Raw genomic sequence first — 19,500 nt, 5'->3', positions numbered from 1 at the left:
GGTGAGCCTGTCCACGTGGGTGTACACGGGAGCCCCCAGGGTGGGGCTGGCGTGACAGTAGTGCTGGACGCACTTGGACTGGACCCTGGGGCTCTGGGAGAGGTGGGTGCGGATCCACGGGGTCGGTTCCGGGGGGCACACGGGGTTGTTCTCCTTCCCCGTCTCCGTGGTGGGCCACTGGATGGTCCAGTCTTGTTTGGAAAGGTTGCCTCCTGAGTTGGAACAAAGAAGCAAAGACGACAGGTGAGCTATGAGAAAGCTGCTTAATTACACCATCTGCACCTTACCACATAAGCACATTATACCATGCACACCCTGAACACTGCCGGCTGGTTACAGGGTGAGAGCGAAGTGCTGTGTGCATATTTACATAAATTATGTACCATGAGTTGGAACCACAATTTACATATATTCAACCACACCCACTTGGCCCCAACAAAAAGAAAGAAACCCTTCCTTGACCCTCTCACCATAAGCCTCATTCAACAGCCTTGCCCTCCTCTGTCCAGGACTGGGGAGCCCACAACTCAAGTGTCCAAGGAAAGAACTTGCAGGTGTGAGGAGAGAGGAGGAGGATGGCAAGGACAACAGCATAGCAGTAGGAAGGGGATTTTTTGTTTGTTTGTTTTGTTTTACAACAGTTTATTAGAAAAAAAAATGGAGCACTGAAAAAGTAATATAATAAAAACATGCTACTGTCTGAACACAACTTGAGGTTTTCAGCCCTGATACGAGCTACGTCAGAAAATAAAAATAAATCCACTAGTGTATTAACATTTTTCACTCATTTTCTGTATTGAGAGTACAAACACAAATTTGGTCTACATGTACAGACCCTCAGGCCACAAAGTGCAGTCCTTCCACACCATCTATGCAAGGAGATGTAAAAGCATAAGAGTCAAATACCAGTACCAAACTACAGGATCCAAAACCATCTAAGTCAAGCCAGGTACTTCTCTGGGTCTCTTTTCCGGGCTCGTCTCCAAGGTGATGTACGGCAACAATGGGGCAAGTGGCTCGGCGGCTGCAGGGACAGGTGAGGGCAGACTTCCAGGCTCACGGGCCTAGGTGCAGGGTGCATTTTATACCACGTTCAGTGGAAAGCCAGTGAGGGCTTTGATCTAAAAGTTCATTTCTCCAGTTACCATCTGTCACCGTACAAAGATATTATATTATTATTGACTATATTCCCCACACTATAACGAGACTTACCACGGTGATCATTTTGTAATATATAGAAATTTTGAATTACTGTATTGTATACCAGGAACTAACATGGTGTTGTAGGTCAGTTATCCTTCAAAAGACAAACAAACTCGGAGACAAAGAGATCAGATCTGTCATTCCCAGAGGCAGGGGTTGGGGAGGAGGGGAACTGAATGAAGGCGGTGGACAGGTACAGACTTCCAGTTACGAGATAAGGAAGTACTAGGGATGTCATTACAACATGATTGATACAATTAACACTCTCATTTGTTACATATGAGTGTTATTGAGAGAATAAATCCTAAGAGTTCTCATCACAAGGAAAGACAATAATTTTTTTCTGTTTCTTTTCTTCTGTATCTATAGAAGATGATGGATGTTCACTAAATCTATTGTGGTCATCATCTCATGATGTATGTAGGTCAAATTATTATGCGGGACACATTAAACATAGACAATGCTGTATGTCAAACATTTCTCAATAAAACTGGGATATAGATATTTAGATGTAGATAGATAGAGACAGATGACGGATAGATAGATGATAGAGATAATAGATGATATATGGATTGATAGATGATGATGGATAGATTGATGATAGGTGATGATTATAGATAAAATTTTAAATAATCCAAAAAAATAAATTAAAAGAAAGTTCATTTCTCAAAGATACTGGGGATGCTGCACAGACAAGGAGAACCCAGTTAGAGGGTATCACAGCGCTCCAGGCAAGAGGTGATACTGCCTTCCACTTGAGTGGTGGCAGCAGAGGTGGAGAGAAGTCGGCAGGTGTCAGTGGAGGACCACGTGGTAGGACTTGACAGAACGCAATTGAGTGGGCCCTCCCAGCACAGGCCAAGGAAGGAGATTTGGGGCAGAAATAAATTCCAACTCATGGCTGACTAGCAGTAACAGTAATAATTACGATAAGGGCCATAACGAGAGCTAATTCATAGGGCCTCTGACAGTTTATAAAGTGCTTTCACGAACACTGACTCACTGCCCCCCTTTTAATTAAAACAACTCATTTTGTTATTACATATTCATTATAGGAAAATTAGAAAATTCAGATAAGGAGAAAGGCAATGCTGTTCTACAGTCTAGCTCTCATCCCTATTAACACTCGGCTATGGAGCCTGCCAGATGGTTTGCTGTGCATTTTTTTTTTTTTAAGAAATGCCATAAGATCTTATTTAATGGTTTGTCATCTGTTTTCTTCATTTGTTATATTGAGACTGCTCCACATCTTACTTAATTTTCATAAATCTGTGTGCAAAGGGCCATTTTGATTTCTACTTTGTAGATAAGGAAATGTATGGACAGAGATGATGTTTCCAAGGTTATAGCAGAAGTGGGGACTGGCAGTCGGGATTCAAACCCAGGATCTCAGCCACCCCAACAAGGAGGGGACCAGGCATCTGGGAAAGAGTGGGCCCTGCATTCTCTGAAGACCCTGGACCATCATAATGAGCCAAATAGGAGCAGGAGCTGGAGCCAGGGCTCTTTCTTGCAAGAGTCACCCTGTTCCCTCCTCCAAGACTTTGCCAGAACATTCTACCAATATCACCATCATTACGGTGTCGATTCTCAAAATATTTGCACATATACATCAGCCCCGTGACAAGAGAGTCAGCTCTGTTAGTCAGGTGACTTGGCCTTAATTCTGGCTCACCTACTTCCTGGCTGTGTGACCCTGGCACTCATCAGGCTTCTCTGAGTCTTTATCAGCAGTGAGACAGGACAATAACAGACATGCCCCCTGGGAATGGTGTAGGGCTCAGATGCAATAACACACACAGTGCGCTGAGCCCAGCACCTGGCACACAGCAGGCACTCCACAAATGTTAGCTGCTTGTATTGGCATTCCCCACACCATGGTGACATGCCGCCACCTCCCATTTACAGTGTGTGCACCTGTGCTGAGAGCTGTCCATACACCGGGTGACGTCACCACTCTGTGTACCTCTAGGAAGTATGAGGTTCAGAGAGGCCGAATAGCTCTGAGAGCTGGGGACAGACAGAGAATCGAGCCCAGATCAGCTTCTCCATCACCCGGCAAACTCCTGACTGATGTATTTGCTCAGGAAATACAAACATATTGCCAAATGGGCCTAATTAAAGCATGTTTAGGAAGGCAAATCTGTTTTTTAAGTTATCTTAATCATATATTGCCCTCCAAGGCCACAGGAAGCACTTTGGGCATTATCACTAGACCTCACGGTCCCCTGAGTGAAGTGAAAAGAAGATGGGACCATGACTCAGAGAGATCCAGCTGATCAGCTCCATGACCTTGGGCCCGTTACCTGACCTCTCTGAGCCTCTGTTTCAGGGTTTGTGAAACTAGAATGCTCATGGCTCCCTTGGAGGGTGCAGCGAGCGTTAAACACACTCATTCATTCATCCAAGTATATTTCACAAGTATCTGAAGTCTGCTCATATACCAGGCCCTGTTCTAGACACCACGACAAAGCAATGATCAAAAGAGCTGAAAGTCCCTGTCTTCAGAGTGCACGTTCTTGGTAAAGAGAGAAGAGAATGGGATGAACAAAAAAAGTCACAGTATATTATCTATAAGATGTCATATATAATGTATATGTTGTCTACAATATGTCAGTGATAATAAATACCATGGAGGAAAAGAAAGCTGGACTTGGGTACCAAGAGTGTGCTGGGGATACCTCAGTCAGGAAAGGATGAGTGGGCATCTGAACAAATATCAGAGTGAATCAGGGAGTGAAATAATGAGATAAAATGAGTCGCGCCATCAGTAGAGCCTGGACCATTGGATGATGCAGACAAATGGGCAGGCAGGTGAGGACGAGTGAGACAGCGACTCTGGATGTCGGAGACTCGTCCCATCTGCTCCCCAGGCTTTCGCTGGGCCGGCCCCTGGGGTCGGGTGTTTGTCTTCCTCTACCTTCACGGAGCTCACAGTCCACTGGGAAGATCAATGATGAAACAAGCACCTACTGCAAACTACACTCCCAGGTATAGATCCAAAGGAACTGAATGCAGCACTCAAGTGTTTGTATGTGAATATTCATATCAATGCCCATCGCAACAGCCAAAGGATGAAAACAACTCAAACGCTCATCAACTGCCACATGGGTAAGGTAAATCTGGCGTGTCCATAAAATGGAATATGATTCCACCATCAAAAAGAATTAAGTACTGTTACATTCTATGATTTGGATGAACCTCCAAAATACGATTCCAAGTGGGATCAGAATGGCCCATGATTCCATTTACATGAAATTTCCAGAATAGGAAATCCATAAAGACAGAAATCAGACAAGCGGTTGCCAGGGGCTGGGCTGTGAGGGGGAGGAAGGAATGGGGAGCAACTGCTTAATGGGTACAGAGTTTTAGGGTGATAAAAATGTTGTGGAACTTGACAGAGGTGATGATGGTTGCACACCATTGTGAATGCACTGAATGCTGCAGAATCATTCACTTTTTTTTTTAGGCCACCCCATGTGGTAAATGGGATCTTACTTCCCTGACCAGGGATCGAACCCATGGCCCCCCGCATTGAGAGTGCAGAGTCTTAACCACTGGACCTCCAGGGAAGTCCCCATTCTCTTTTAAATGGTTAATTGTTAATGTTCTGTGTGTTTCACCTCAATTAAAGAAGTACTTGCCATACAAAATAGGGAAGCCCCTGTTGGAGGAAGCGCAGGTGAGAGCAGAGGGGAGGAAGCCAGCCCTCTGGGGAATGAGGCGGAAACGCATCCTGGAGGAGAGGGCACCTATGCCCAGACCTTGAGGATGAGGGAGAAGGTCCTGGGAAGGAGTGGGGTGGAGAGTGTGGGAGGAAGGGTGCAGGCAGAGGGAACAGCAGGGTCAAGAGCCAGATGATGGCAGACCAGGGTGAGTCTGGAGAACTTCCGGGAGTCTGGTGTGGCTGGAGATGTTCCAAGGGAGGAAGAAATCCGAGCTGAGGCTGCAAAGAAGGGCAAAGTGCGACTGTCCAGGGATTTACTCTCCTAAGCTGATCCCCTGCATGGGGCTCCTGTGGAGCTCCTGGAAACCTGAGGCAGCTGAAGGCTCAAGGCCATCAAACCCAGTAATGACAAGGGGGAAGCTCTGTTCCAACACACCACGCAGCTGTAAGCTCGAATCTTGGACCCCAGCCTCACGGTCATGCCCAAGGAGGGGCTGGCACTCCCCCAACCATAAGTGATGATGATATAGAAGCCAAGTTCTTGCCTGGCCACTGTTATATCCACAAGCCTTGGACCCAAACCCCTGCTCATGCCAAGGGAAGGGCTGGCTCTCCTGGTGGACAAATGCTGAGAAATGGGTTAGGGCTAGAGACTAGAGTTTTTGCCCTCATATCACTGTTATATCCCAGCCCTTGTTCATACCAGGGGAGGGGCTGGTGCTTCTCTGATCCCACAGCTTAAAAACCACACAGTGCAAGGGAGTGGGTCCATGTGCCATGGAGTCCTGCTGGACCCAGTGTGCTGGCCCAGAGTGCACACTGGCTACTCCTCCTGTCCCTCTGTGATTAAAACTGGCCCAGAGGCCCTGGTATGGGGCTGTGTGAGCATCCATTCTCGTTCAGTGGGACCCGCTGTGCATAGGGGACATGACCAGGTGAGTGTTGTGGAAAGGCGCTATCTGGCCACAGTACGGAGAAAGGGTCGGACAAGTCAAGGGCAAGCGCAGGAGCCCAGCCTGAGGCTGCTGAGGCACCTGGATGGGAGAAGCTGGGGACCAGGAGTGGAGTGGTGGCCGCAGAGATGGAGACAGCTGGGATGACTAGTATAAGAGGAGGAGAAACAAACAGCTGTCATGACTGAGAACTTACCATTTTCCTGACACTGTTGTTTCAAGCGATTTACTTGTATCAAATTGATAGCCACACAACAATCCTACAAAGTAGCCAGAAATCACTCTAGTTTGTAGACAAGGAAACTGAGGCACAGAGTGTTGAAATGACTCACTCAAGACAGTTGGAGGGAAGGACAGCTGGGCTTGGAGTCTGTGCCCCTGAGCATGACACTAAGCCAAGGCTGACGTCCTGATTCCACCCCTCATCTCGGGTCAGCACAGCAACGGGAAGTGCAGAAGGGAACGGGGCACATGGAGCGATGTGCGCACGGAGCAGTGAAGCACAAGGAGCACGTGAAGGACATGGCGTAAGTTCAGGGTCAGACCGGCCGAGTCTGAGCTTCCTGCCGGACACCTGGTGGCGATGCCCAGGATGCAGCAGAATTCCGCCTCCTCCTCTGGCTCCCTGGAAATCTTGGGAGCACTGCTCAAGAAGTTATTGGTCGAGCCTGAAAGAATTGGTCGGGGGATTCTAAAACCTTCTAAGTCTATCGAGGAGTGTCAGGCTCATTTTATAATTTTTTTTTTAAAGAAAGACATGACATTTCACCTTTTGCCTCCTTTCCCGTCTGACCCCTGAATCTTCAGAGCAGACATCCATGGCCCTGAATTATAGGGCAGGGAGGGGACATAATGAGCACAGCACCCAGTGACTGACTCCCCCAGAAAGAGAAGAGATGCCTCCGCACATTGAAGACTTGCTTTCTGAGCCAAAAGAACAAGAACTGGTTCCAAGTAAATATCAAGTAAGGAAATGGGACTTTTTATATGCACAGAACACCCTGGAGTTTGCAACATGATGCGTAGAGATTAACTTGTGCCTACCTTTCCTGTGCCTCGGTTTATTAGTCTGCAAAATGGAGATAACATTAGACTATTTTGAGGATTAAATAAGACCGTACAGGTAGAGCATTCAGCATGATCTTTGGCACACAGCCAATGCTGAATAAATGTTAATGAAAATGGGAGTAAAACCACCTATTTTTACATGATGCTGGTGAGGACTAAATGAGATTGATACGCATATATATAATGTGTCTGGCCTTTAGGACTTCCCTGGCAGTCCAGTGGTTAAGACCTCGCACTTCCACTGCAGGGAACAAGGGCTCGATCCCTGGTCGGGGAAGTTCCACATGCCACACAGTGCAGCCAAGTAGTAATAATAATAAAAAAATAAATAGATGCCTGGCCTTCAGTGCCTATGCCCCTGATCTTGCCTGCTGCCATCCCCTACTGAAAGCAAAGCCAAGGTACAAAAGCCTCTGAGTCCTTACTGCAGTTGAACTGTATCCCCTCAAAAGCTATGTTGAAACTCTAATCCCCAGGGCCAGTGAATGTGACCTTATTTGCAGACAGGGTCTCTGCAGATATGATCGAGTCAAGATGAGGGAACACTGGATTAAGGCACATCCTAACCCCAATGACTGGTGTCATTGGAAGAGGAAAGGTCACACAAAGGAGGAGGCCATGTGAAGACGGAGGCGGACACTGCAGTGATGCAGCCACTGGAACTGGAACTTAGATGCCACCAGAAGCTGGGAGAGAGGTGTGGGACTGATTCTCCCCCACAGTCTTTGGAGTGAGCATGGCCCCACCAACATCTTGATCCTCGACTTCGAGTCCCCTGGAACTGTGAGAGGGTACACTTCTGCTGTGTTAAGCTGTCTAGTTTGTGGTGGTTTTGTTACAGTAGATCTAGGAGAGTAACAGAGCCTTCAACAGGGAGTCAACAGTGTTTACCGAATCCAGACTGGGGAGTAACAGTACAAAAGTTAGCCTTTGGAGGTGGTTAGGACTTGGTGGCCTTCACTGCGGTGGCCTGGGTTCAAGCCCTGGTTGGAGAACTAAGATCCTATAAGCTGTTCAGTGCAGGAAAAAAAAAAAAGTTTGTATTTTAATCAAAGAAATATATCACATGGTTGAAAGCAAAAAGGTATGAAAACATTTTTGCTAACAGCAGTCCCCTGCCCAATCCTTCTCCAACCCAGAGAGGCAATCATTCTCAATTCTTTTTTGGAGCCCAAAAAAATAAAATCTGACACTGTTTCCACTGTTTCCCCATCTATTTCCCATGAAGTGATGGGACCGGATGCCATGATCTTTGTTTTCTGAATGTTGAGCTTTAAGCCAACTTTTTTACTCTCCTCTTTCACTTTCATCAAGAGGCATTTTAGTTCCTCTTCACTTTCTGCCATAAGGGTGGTGTCATCTGCATATCTGAGGTATTGATATTTCTCCTGGAAATCTTGATTCCAGCTTGTGCTTCTTCCAGCCCAGCGTTTCTCATGATGTACTCTGCATATAAGTTAAATAAGCAGGGTGACATATGCAGCCTGACGTACTCCTTTTCCTATTTGGAACCAGTCTGTTGTTCCATGTCCGGTTCTAACTGTTGCTTCCTGACCTGCATACAGATTTCTCAAGAGGCAGGTCAGGTGGTCTGGTATTCCCATCTCTTTCAGAATTTTCCACAGTTTATTGTGATCCACACAGTCAAAGGCTTTGGCATAGTCAATAAAGCAGAAATAGATGTTTTTCTGGAACTCTCTTGCTTTTTCGATGATGCAGCGGATGTTGGCAATTTGATGTCTGGTTCCTCTGCCTTTTCTAAAACCAGCTTGAACATCTGGAAGTTCACGGTTCACGTATTGCTGAAGCCTGGCTTGGAGAATTTTGAGCATTACTTTACTAGCGTGTGAAATGAGTGCAATTGTGCAGTAGTTTGAGCACTCTTTAGCATTGCCTTTCTTTGGGATTGGAATGAAAGCTGACCTTTTCCAGTCCTGTGGCCACTGCTGAGTTTTCCAAATTTGCTGGCATATTGAGTGCAGCACTTTCATAGCATCATCTTTCAGGATTTGAAAGAGCTCAACTGGAATTCACTAATAAGATTTACTATTTACTGAGCACTTACTATGTGTGAGAGAGTATTCCAAGTATTTTTCATGTACCACATGACATTATCCCCACAAGACCCTTTGGAGAAAATTCTGCCATTGTTTCCATGTTACAGCAGAGGAAATGGAGGATTATCTGAGAGAGTGAACTACCCAAGGTCACACAGCTAATAAGTGGTACAGTGGGGTTTGCAATGCAGGTCTGTACCCCTTTTCATCTAGGTCTTTCTAGGAACCTCCCAATGCCCTCAGGAAGCAAGACAGCCAGCCAGCAAGCCCTTGAAAGGCTGATCTGTTTTACACAGTGTTTTTGGATCAGCACTAGAGGCAAATGCCATTTGACTCTTCCAAAGTCAAATACTGTACTCATTACAGCCACTGCACCTGAAAGAGTGAAACCAGAAATCCAGGATGGATTTTCAAGTTTCTGGTTTGGAGTGCTTGCAAAGAGAAGTAAATAAGGACAAATGAAAAACACACTGTTGCCAAAGCAATTCAACATTGGCAAGAATCTTAATCTAAGATCACATTAATGAGCTTGGCATCTGGTCAAACTGTGGGTCCCGCTGGACACTGTCTCTGCCCCCAGGACATCCCAAGCAGGACCAAAAAAATGCACTGACCCCAGTCTGTGCAGGTCGTCTGGGAGATGGGTCAAGCCAGGGAGCTTGGGCTCTGACCCAGTAATGCTTCCTAGGTCTTGCTCTATGAGGTTTTTGTCATTTTATTACCCACTAGGAGATCTAGATAGATTAATTTTTGGTCACTAACCTTAGGGTGGCTTTTCTGTTCTAACAAAGCTCCTTTTGAAAAAAAAAATTATTGAAGTAAAATTCACATCAACCACTTTTAAAGTGCAAAATTGAATGGCATTTTAAATATTGTCTCTATCAGTTTCAAAAACCTTCCATCAATCCCCCCCAAAAAACTATGCCATACCTGTTAAAGAGCCACTCCTCACCTCACCCCATTCTCCCAGCCTCTGGTAACCACTAATCCATTTTCTGTCTTTCTGGATTTACCTCTTCTGGATATTTCACATAAATGGAATCAAACAATATGTTCTCTTTTGTGACTGGCTTCTCCCACTTTCCATCATGTTTTCAAGTTTCATTCATGTTGCAGTCTATATCAGAATCTCATTCCTTTTTTATGAAATACTCCATTCTGTAGGTAGACCGCATTTTGTTCATCTGTTCATGAGCTGATGTATATGAGGGCTGTTTCCACCTTTTGGTTGTCTCGAGTAGCACTGCTGTGAAAATTTACATATTATACAAGTATTTATTTGAACAACTGTTTTCAGTTCTTTAGGGGTATACACCTAGGAGTAGAATTGTGGGTCACCTGGTAATTCTATGTTTAACCTTCTGAGAACCCACCAAACTGTTATCCACAGTGGCTGCACCATTTTATATTCCCACCAGCAATGTCCGAGGGTCTAATTTCTTCCAATCTTAGCCAATTCCTTTTACTTTTTCTTGTTTCATTATTTACTTATTTTAAAATTATTATTATATTATTATTGCCATCCTAATGAATGTTTAACAAAGCACTTTTTAATAGTACTTCTTTTTAAATTAATTAATTAATTTATATATATTTTTTCCCCCTACCCCCACAGCTTGCAGGATCTTAGTTCCCCAAGCCAGGGATCAAACTTGTGCCCTCTGCAGAGAAAGCGTGGAGTCCTAACCACTGGATCGTCAGAGCATTCTCAACGAAGCACTTTTAATCATGGCCATAGCTTCCTGTACACCTCCCCATCTCTCATCCTGAAACATCGCTTCATTCTCACAGCAACCCTGTGGGGTTGGTGAGGAAATTAAGGCTTTGGAAAATTAAAACACTTGCTTGAGGCTAAGTTCCAAACCCTGGTAAGTCTAACCACTGACTGCATTCTCTTGGCAGCCATACATAGCGCATCTGAATTAATCCACGCAGACATGCAGGTGACATGTATTACCAGCCCAATTGTTCAGATGGAAAAACTGAGCCCCACAGAGCAGCAGGGACCTTCCCTAGGTTCCACCCATCTAGAAAGTTCCAGGTCCTTCCGACTCCAAACGCCATGTTCTTTTCCCTCTGCTATACATTCTTTTACAATATGGAGCGTTTTAATTGTTAAGCACAATTAAAATTGTAGCTGGGATGCATCCAGTCTCCAGAATAAAGAGAGCAACTGCCACCATCTGTTGGGCATTTTAAACTGAAAAAAAAAAAAAAAATCCCTTCCTGGTGAGTAACACGGTGAAAATCTGCATGGAGAATACTACAACAGAACACTTCCCAGAGGATCCTGTGGTTAGGATGTCTGATAGCAATGAACCCTGGAGGGACTGACGGTTCTCACACCATACACTGCAGTCTCCTTGGAACCGTGGTTCTGAACCCTGGTGACCGTCAGCATCACACAGCAGCTCTGAGCAGCCTAACACAAAGGCAGAGTGGATGGCACAGCACGCTGGACACCAGGATCCCTGGGTTCCAGGCTTCCCAAAGCGCCGAGCACCCACCCTCACTTCCACCCTACCACTCTCTCTCTCTCCCCTCCTCCTCCTCCCACTTCATTTTCCTCACACTTCTCACCACTTGGTGGAACTATTCTTTTATATCGTGTGTTCTCATCATTCACCATCATTATAATCTATAAAGTCACTGCAAGCACAGAATTAGCCAATATTTAACCATGGCTCCTAGAAGAAATACAAGGTTATGTTCCTATGAGCCTTGGGTCACATTTTCATCTATTGATCCATACATAATCTTGTTTTATGAATATTTCTGTTTAGAAACAATTTAATAAGTCACTGAATATCTATATTGCTGACTCATTAACGTTCAACTCATGGCCAACAGCACCGTCACTCCCGCCTGAATAAAGGAATCTTACATAACATATGTTTTCTCCATAAGGCATGTGGCAGCCTCCTTGCTCAGGACTACGGGACAGCACCTGCTGCACTATGCTCAGGGGTATTTTAAACAGAGAAATCACCCCCCCCAAAAAAATCATGAAAAGGTGAAAAAAAAATTTAAAGCGTTTTTGACAGTATGAGAGCTGAAATAGCAACCTCAGCTGAGGATGTGCACATCAGGTCACTCACATTTCTCCCCACTCCACAAATGCAAGTATTGATTTTAGGATTTCAAATAAATTTTAGGGAGTTGGCAAATTCAAGGAGATAAATACAGAATCCACAAAGAATTAAGACTGACTATACTGGACTTCCCTGGTGGTCCAGAGGTTAAGAATCCACCTGCCAATGCAGAGGACATGGGTTTGATTCCTGGTCCAGGAAGAATCCACATGCCGTGGGGCAACTGAGCCCGTGTGCCACAGCTACTGAGCCTGAACACCCTAGAGCCTGTGCGCCACAAGAGAAGCCACTGCAACAAGAAGCCCGAGCACCAGAACTATAGAAAGCCCGCAGAGAGCAACAAAGACCCAGCGCAGCTATAAATTAAAAAATTTAAAAAAAAATTTTTAAAAGACTGTTTATCACCTGTCTTCTTCACTGAAATACGAGCTCTAAGAACACAGAGCCCTGGGCTAACTTTCCCATCACTGCATCACCCAGCAGATAGCACAGCACTTGGCAACAAATACAGATATTTTCCCCCAAACCATACATATATCAAATCATCATATGGTACATCTAAAACTTAGAGCATGTTATGTATCAACTGTTGTTATATCTTGATAGACCTGGAGGTTGTTGCTGTTCAGTCACTAACTTGTGTCTGACCCTTTTCGACCCCATGGACTGCAGTACACCAGGCTTTCCTGTCGTGAGTCGGTGATGCAATCCAACCATTTCATCCTCTGTTGCTCCCTTCTCCTCATGCCTTCAATCTTTCTCAGAATCAGGGTCTTTTCTAACAAGTGATTCTTTGCACCAGGCGGCCAAAGTACTGGAGCTTCAGCTTCAGCATCAGTCCTTCCAATGAATATTCAGGGTTGATTTCCTTTAGGATTGACTGGTTTGGTCTCCTTGCAGTCGAAGGGACTCTCAAGAGTCTTCTCCAGCATCACAATTCAAAAACATCAGTTCTTCAGTGCTCAGCCTTCTTTAGGGTCCAACTCTCACATCCATACATGAATACTGGGAAAACCCTAACTTTGACTATACGGACCTTTGTCGGCAAAGTGACGTCTTTGTTTTTAACCTGCTGTCTAGGTTTGTCATAGCTTTCCTTTCAAGGAGCAAGTGTCTTTTAATTTCTTGACTACTGTCACCATCCGCAGTGATTTTGGAGCCCATGAAAATAAAATCGGTTACTGCTTCCACTATTTCCCCTTCTATCTGCTATATAGTGGTGGTACCAGATGCCATGATCTTCATTTTTTTGATTATCTGCATAGCTGAGGTTGTTGATATTTCTCCCAGCAATCTTGATTCCAGCCTGTGATTCACCCAGCCTAGCATTTCACATGATGTATTCTGCATATAAGTTAAATAAGCAGGGTGACAATATACAGCCTTGACGTACTCCTTTCCCAATTTGGAACTAGTCTGTTGTTCCATGTCCAGTTCTAACCGTTGCTTCTTGACCTGTATACAAGTTTCTCAGGAGGCAGGTCAGGTGGTCTGGTATTCCCATCTCCTTAAGAATTTTCCACAAAACTAGAGGAAATTTTTAAATAAAGACTTTTGTCTCAATGCATATATTATACATTGCTTTAATATATATTTGTAGACTGAATTGATTCTTCATACATTCTAACTGCCATGATTGATCATCTTGTTTATACCACCCATTCTGAATTCATCGAGTGGTGAGGTGGGAAATGCCTTACCATAGCTAAAGTCTCTGGGGATGCCCAGGGCTTCCCTGGAAAGATAAAATCTTAAGAAATAAAGTCCTTAAAGAAATAATGACCGAAGAAAAAGAAGATGTCCTTATCTTGAGCCTGCCTCCTTCTGGTTCTACACCCTTTGAGTAACAGCTGTGTCTCTGCCCTGCTCCAGCCTTGTGCAGAAGGATGGTCTGCCCCATGGGCCTCTGAGGGAGGAGAAGGGGAGATTAGAAGTTGGGGGAGGTGCCCACTGGGCTAGGACCAGCTCCCAGTGATGCAGGAGGAGAAAGCCCACAAAGGAACAAGCCACTTTAGAGAAGGATGCTCTCTGAGACTCTGATTCCAGAACCCTCTGTTGCTCCATCACTGTATCTCTCTTTGAGTGACAGGAAGTATATTAGTTTTATAACTTCTTGTGTTGGCAAATTCGAGAAAGCAGAAGGCAGCTTTAGATGAACTTAGGTGCAGCAAGGCATCCTATTTTTATCTCCAGACACCTGACTGGGACGGCAGGTCTTCTTAATCCTCCTGCCGGTTCCCTCGCCGTGGGGATTCAGTGGGACCGGCACCCACCCTGGTTTCTCTCCCAATTTTCCTCGGCGGGGAAACTGCTTGTGAAAGCTTTAGAGCCTGGGGTGTGGCAGGCAGTCCATCTGTTCAGGTTACCCACACAGGCAGAACTATGGATGCTTCCAGGAAAAAAGGTGGTGGGAAAACCTGTATTGTCCTCCATCACCCCTCTTGACCAAGGCAGACACCTCCGTGGGCACCAGAGGGCTTTGCTGAGACCCCTAGATTTAGCACCTCTCGCGATAACTCCTTGTCACAGAACAGCAGCACCCAGCTGAATCCCAGCTCTGCTAATTACCAGTGGTGTGACCTGGAGTCAGGTGCCTAACCTCGGAACTGCCATTTGCGTATCTCCAAAGGGAATTATAAAAGCACTAGCTCCGTAGGGTTGTTTTGAAAATTCATGAAAATAAACCAGTCCTCCTGCCCTCGTTGTCACGACTGTTGCTAGTGTTGCTTAGCTGTAATCCTCTTTCCTTCTCCAGGAAGCTGCAGACATACATCTTTCAGATTAGATACCCACCCCAGTGGCTCAGCGGTAAAGAATCCACTTGCAGTGCAGGAGTTGCAGGAGATGCAAGTTCAATCCCTGGGTCAGGAAGATTCCCTGGAGGAGGGCATGGCAACCCACTCCAGCATTCTTGCCTGGAGAATCCCAAGGACAGAGGAGCCTGGTGGGCTACAGTCCATAGGGTTGCAAAGAGTCGGACACAACTGAAGCAAGTTAGCATACACATGTACAAGGCACCTGGATCCACAAAACCAGTGGCTCTCCATCCACACAGAATTTATACCCTACAAACAGGGTTATGAAGACTTAGCATGAAAAAGAAGCTTTAAAAAAAAATCCTCATTAATAATTTTTATGTGAACTGCATGTTGAAAGGGTAATTTTTTTAAAATACTGGGCTACATAAAATATATGGTAAAATTTAATGTCATTCCTTAAAATGTTAAACATCATTCTATATGATTCAGGAATTCCACCTCTGGGTATATACCCAAAACAATTGAAAGTGGGACTCAGATCCTTGTACATTGATGTTCACAGTGGTGTTATTCACAGTCACAAAGAGGCAGAAACAACTCATGCGTCCATCAACAAATGAAAAAACAAACATCCACACAATTGAGTATTATTCAACCATAAAAACAGGTGGCATATTGATAACTGCTACAACATGGATGAACCTTGAAACCAAGCTAAGTGAAATAATCCATTCACAGGACAAACATCATTATGTTTTCACTTATATGAGGTCCCTAGTCAACTGTATATAGACAGGAAGGTAGAATGGTGGTTGCCAGGAGCTGGGATTGTTTAATGTTTACAGAGTAACAGTTTGAGATGACAAAAAAGAATTTAGGGAGGGATAGTGGACATGATAAGACAACATTGTGAAAATACTACCTCTGACACAGTATACGTCTAATGTTTACCATGGGCAACTTGATGTTATGTATACTTTGCCAGAATAAAAAATAAACGTAACCTGTTTCTTTTTTACTGTGACAACTAGAAAATTTTAAATTATCTATACGTATATGGCTTGCCTTACCGTCCTCTCATACATATACGATCCAGAGCAGATCTAAAGAAGAGGCAGGCTTTAGACACAGGTGATGGACAGAGGCCTGGCGTGCTGCGATTCATGGGGTCGCAAAGAGTCGGACATGACTGAGCGACTGAACTGATTGAACTGAACTGTGTTTTAATTATCTAGTTGGAACTGAGAGAGCAGAGGGTTGGGAAGAGGCCCCCCTGAGCTGGAGTCTGGTGGATGAGCAGTGATTAATTAGGTGAAGAAAGAGGGGCAGGTGCCCCAACCAGGACACGCATGTCTAAGGATGGAGCCCACTGGAGGAAATTTGAGGGGCCAATGGGGCCAGGGTCTAGAAGATGGTAACCTGATGGGGAGATGAGGCGGGGTACGGGCCAAGGTGGAAAGCTGAGGCTTCATCCAGAGGATGGTGCCCTCTGTGCTCTCAGGGCACTGATGACCAGCCCTTAGGAAGTGAGCCCACTTCATTGGAGCTGTAGACCTGTCTACATCTGCAGTTAGACCACCAACTCCTGGAGGTCAGAGGCCACATCCTGGCACTTCCCATTTCCTCACACCATCTCGGGCCCATAGCAACTAACCTTGGCTGGAGCCCAGGCTGCCACTGGAGCCCGAGCATCACACTGATGATGCTTCCAAAGGATATTCAAAAGGAGATGCTGCCGAGTCCATAGATTTTTTAAAAATGCAAAATTAAAAAATATCCCTCCAGGTCTAAACAATAATTGAACATTTTAAACTGCTTTAAACAAATCAGAGCCTGAGATGGAACTCAAGGTGTCTAGATATTAGCAACGCAGACCTCATGGCTACTCACTCCAAAGGGCCGTCTGATGCTGACAGGCAAGGCACAGAGATTGAGTTGTGAGGTGGCTTACTCACTTACTGAACACTTACTATGCAGCAAGCACCTGTGAGGTGTCAGAAGCCTTGGGAAGCTTTTTGCAAACTGTATCTGGACCATAACTCCTCCTACATTTGGAGTAACTCCTTGTACACTGCAGTCGGAGCTTCCGGATATCACACTATCAGGGGTTAATAAGGAACATGTTTAAAGGACCTACTATGTGCCTGACATCGTGCGAGACGTTTTGCCTGTATTTTTAAATTTCACAAATAGAAGCAATTATTCACAAGGTACAGATGAGGCTTTGGGTGTTGCGGGGGTGGGGTAGGAGTGTGCGGGTCTAAGTTTTACTTGTCCTAAGCTATACTGCTACTGAATGAGAAAGGCAAAATCTGAAACCAGAGCTCCTCTTTCTTCCTTTTCTGGTGGAGGATGATAAGGAAGAAGTGGGAGAAGTTCATCTAAGAAAAAAAAGAAGAAGAAGAAAACTGGGAAAGGGCAGAGAATGGGAACATGAGACTCAGCCCCCTGGGCACATCCTCTGGGCCATGTCAGCAGCTGGGAGAGGAAAAGGAATAATGGCCCAAAGTGCTAATGTATTTCTGAAAGAGAAATGACAAAGTAATATCCACTGTGGTTAAGAATAAAATGGTGTCACAAATGACTGAAATCAATAAATATTACTGAATCCCATGGTATGCCAGTCATTGTGCTGAGAAATGTCTAATACACAAGGAAAGAACCAATAGCAGTGGCAATGATCCCAGTCACCCTTCACTGGGAGTGTATGCATGCCAGGCACTATTCTAAACACTTGTATCACCGCATCCAATCCTTGCAGTGTTGCTACGTGGTAGACACCAGTATTTCCCCATTTTAAATATGAGGGGCAAGGAGGATATCGGCACTGGCCCCAAGGGCATCCCAGTGGAGGACGGGAGGTAAGGGGCCCAGGTAAGCAGCTCTGACACTGCTGCTGCTGCTGCTAAGTCACTTCAGTCGTGTCCGACTCTGTGTGACCCCATAGACGGCAGCCCACCGGGCTCCCCCATCCCTGGCATTCTCCAGGCAAGAACACTAGAGTGGGTTGCCATTTCCTTCTCCAATGCATGAAAGTGAAAAGTGAAAGTGAAGTCGCTCAGTCGTGTCCGACTCTTCGTGACCCCATGGACTGCAGCCTACCAGGCTCCTCCGTCCATGGGATTTTCCAGGCAAGAGTACTGGAGTGGGGTGCCATTGCCTTCTCCGAGCTCTGACACTATAAGGATGCTTTAGGCAAGGCACCAGGTAGCGTGAGAACATCAGTCAGCTGAGGGTTTATCTCATGACTTCATCTCTCTGAGCCTTTGATTCCTCACTTGTAAAGTGGGGGCAGTATTGCCTACCTCCCAGGATTGTTGGGAAGGTCTAACGAGCTGACATTTACAAAATACCTATGTGGGTTCTGGGTCTGGCCATGATGGAGAGAGACTATCTTAGGAGCGCTGATTACAGCCTCAAACTCTCAGAAAAAATGCAAAAAGGCAGCTAACTGAAGATTCAGACAAGTAAATAACAGCAGGTGAAGAAGGGAGGAAAGTAAAAATTTGAAGAAGGACCAATACGATGAATTTCCTTAGCCTCCCTGTTTTGCCTTGAAAGTGGGCGGGATCTAGCAACTATGGAATCGGGCACACAGAATAAAACTCCCAGAGCAGCTCATCTTTCTAGCCAAAGGATGGAGACACGGGGCCCAGTGAACAGAAGAAGGTAGGGAGAATCTTCTTTTTTTCTCTCTCTCTCTTTTTCCTCTCCCAGCCTTGCCCCCAGGTCACCCCAGACACAAAATCGCTCTCTTATGACACAGAAACAACACGGGCACCTAGGACTCCAAGAGAAAACCCATCCCTCAGATGGAGGGGCTGGGAATAGGGGTCTGTGTGATGTGCACACATGAGGGAGAATCCATGGGGGTCCTTCTCTCTCTTTCCTCACTACTTCATCCCAAGATCAGGCTCAGTCATTCAGAATAGTGCACCAGGGCAGCAGACTACCTTCTGAGAGAACCCCATCTTCCGGACAGAAGAACTGGAGAAACAGAGAACGGGGAAGATTTCCCCAAAAGGAAAGAGCAGGAGAAGGGGTTTCTTAATTTTGTGTGTGGAACACTGTACCTGCTCAGACCAATCCAAAGAAGCATCGCAAAATCTCAGAGAAATCACCTGGTATTGGACCCACAGAAAGTAAAGCAAAACGGACAGCCTGAACCTAACCAGATGGATTGCTTAAGAAAATCAACACAAAACAAACAGTAATCGATACGCTCCAAAGGAGATTCAGAATCTCAGTTCAGTTCGGTTCAGTCACTCAGTCGTGTCTGACTCTTTGCGACCCCATGAATCGCAGCACGCCAGGCCTCCCTGTCCATCACCAACTCCCGGAGTTCACCCAGACTCACGTCCATCGAGTCAGTGATGCCATCCAGCCATCTCATCCTCCTGCCCCCAATCCCTCCCAGCATCAGAGTCTTTTCCAATGAATCACATGAGGTGGCCAAAGTACTGGAGTTTCAGCTTTTACCATCATTCCTTCCAAAGAAATCCCAGGGCTGATCTCCTTCAGAATGGACTGGTTGGATCTCCTTGCAGTCCAAGGGACTCTCAAGAGTCTTCTCCAACACCACAGTTCAAAAGCATCCATTCTTCGGTGCTCAGCTTTCTTCACAGTCCAACTCTCACATCCATATATGACCACAGGAAAAACCATAGCCTTGACTAGACGAATCTTTGTTGGCAAAGTAAT

At 45.5% G+C, this 19,500-nt stretch overlaps 1 protein-coding gene across 1 annotated transcript in view; it reads right to left on the bottom strand.

The window, feature by feature from the left end:
- KSR2 (kinase suppressor of ras 2) overlaps positions 1-19,500 on the bottom strand; it is a 429,355-nt gene that overhangs the window by 261,639 nt on the left and 148,216 nt on the right. The window contains exon 4 of the mRNA XM_010828829.1: positions 6-212. Coding sequence (XP_010827131.1) covers positions 6-212 — 207 coding nt within the window. The remainder of the gene's footprint in view (positions 1-5; positions 213-19,500) is intronic.

The sequence above is a fragment of the Bison bison genome, unplaced genomic scaffold (genome assembly GCF_000754665.1).
Source record: "Bison bison bison isolate TAMUID 2011002044 unplaced genomic scaffold, Bison_UMD1.0 scf7180017864495, whole genome shotgun sequence".
Lineage (NCBI taxonomy): Eukaryota > Metazoa > Chordata > Mammalia > Artiodactyla > Bovidae > Bison > Bison bison.
This window is presented reverse-complemented; position numbering and strand designations above follow the sequence as displayed.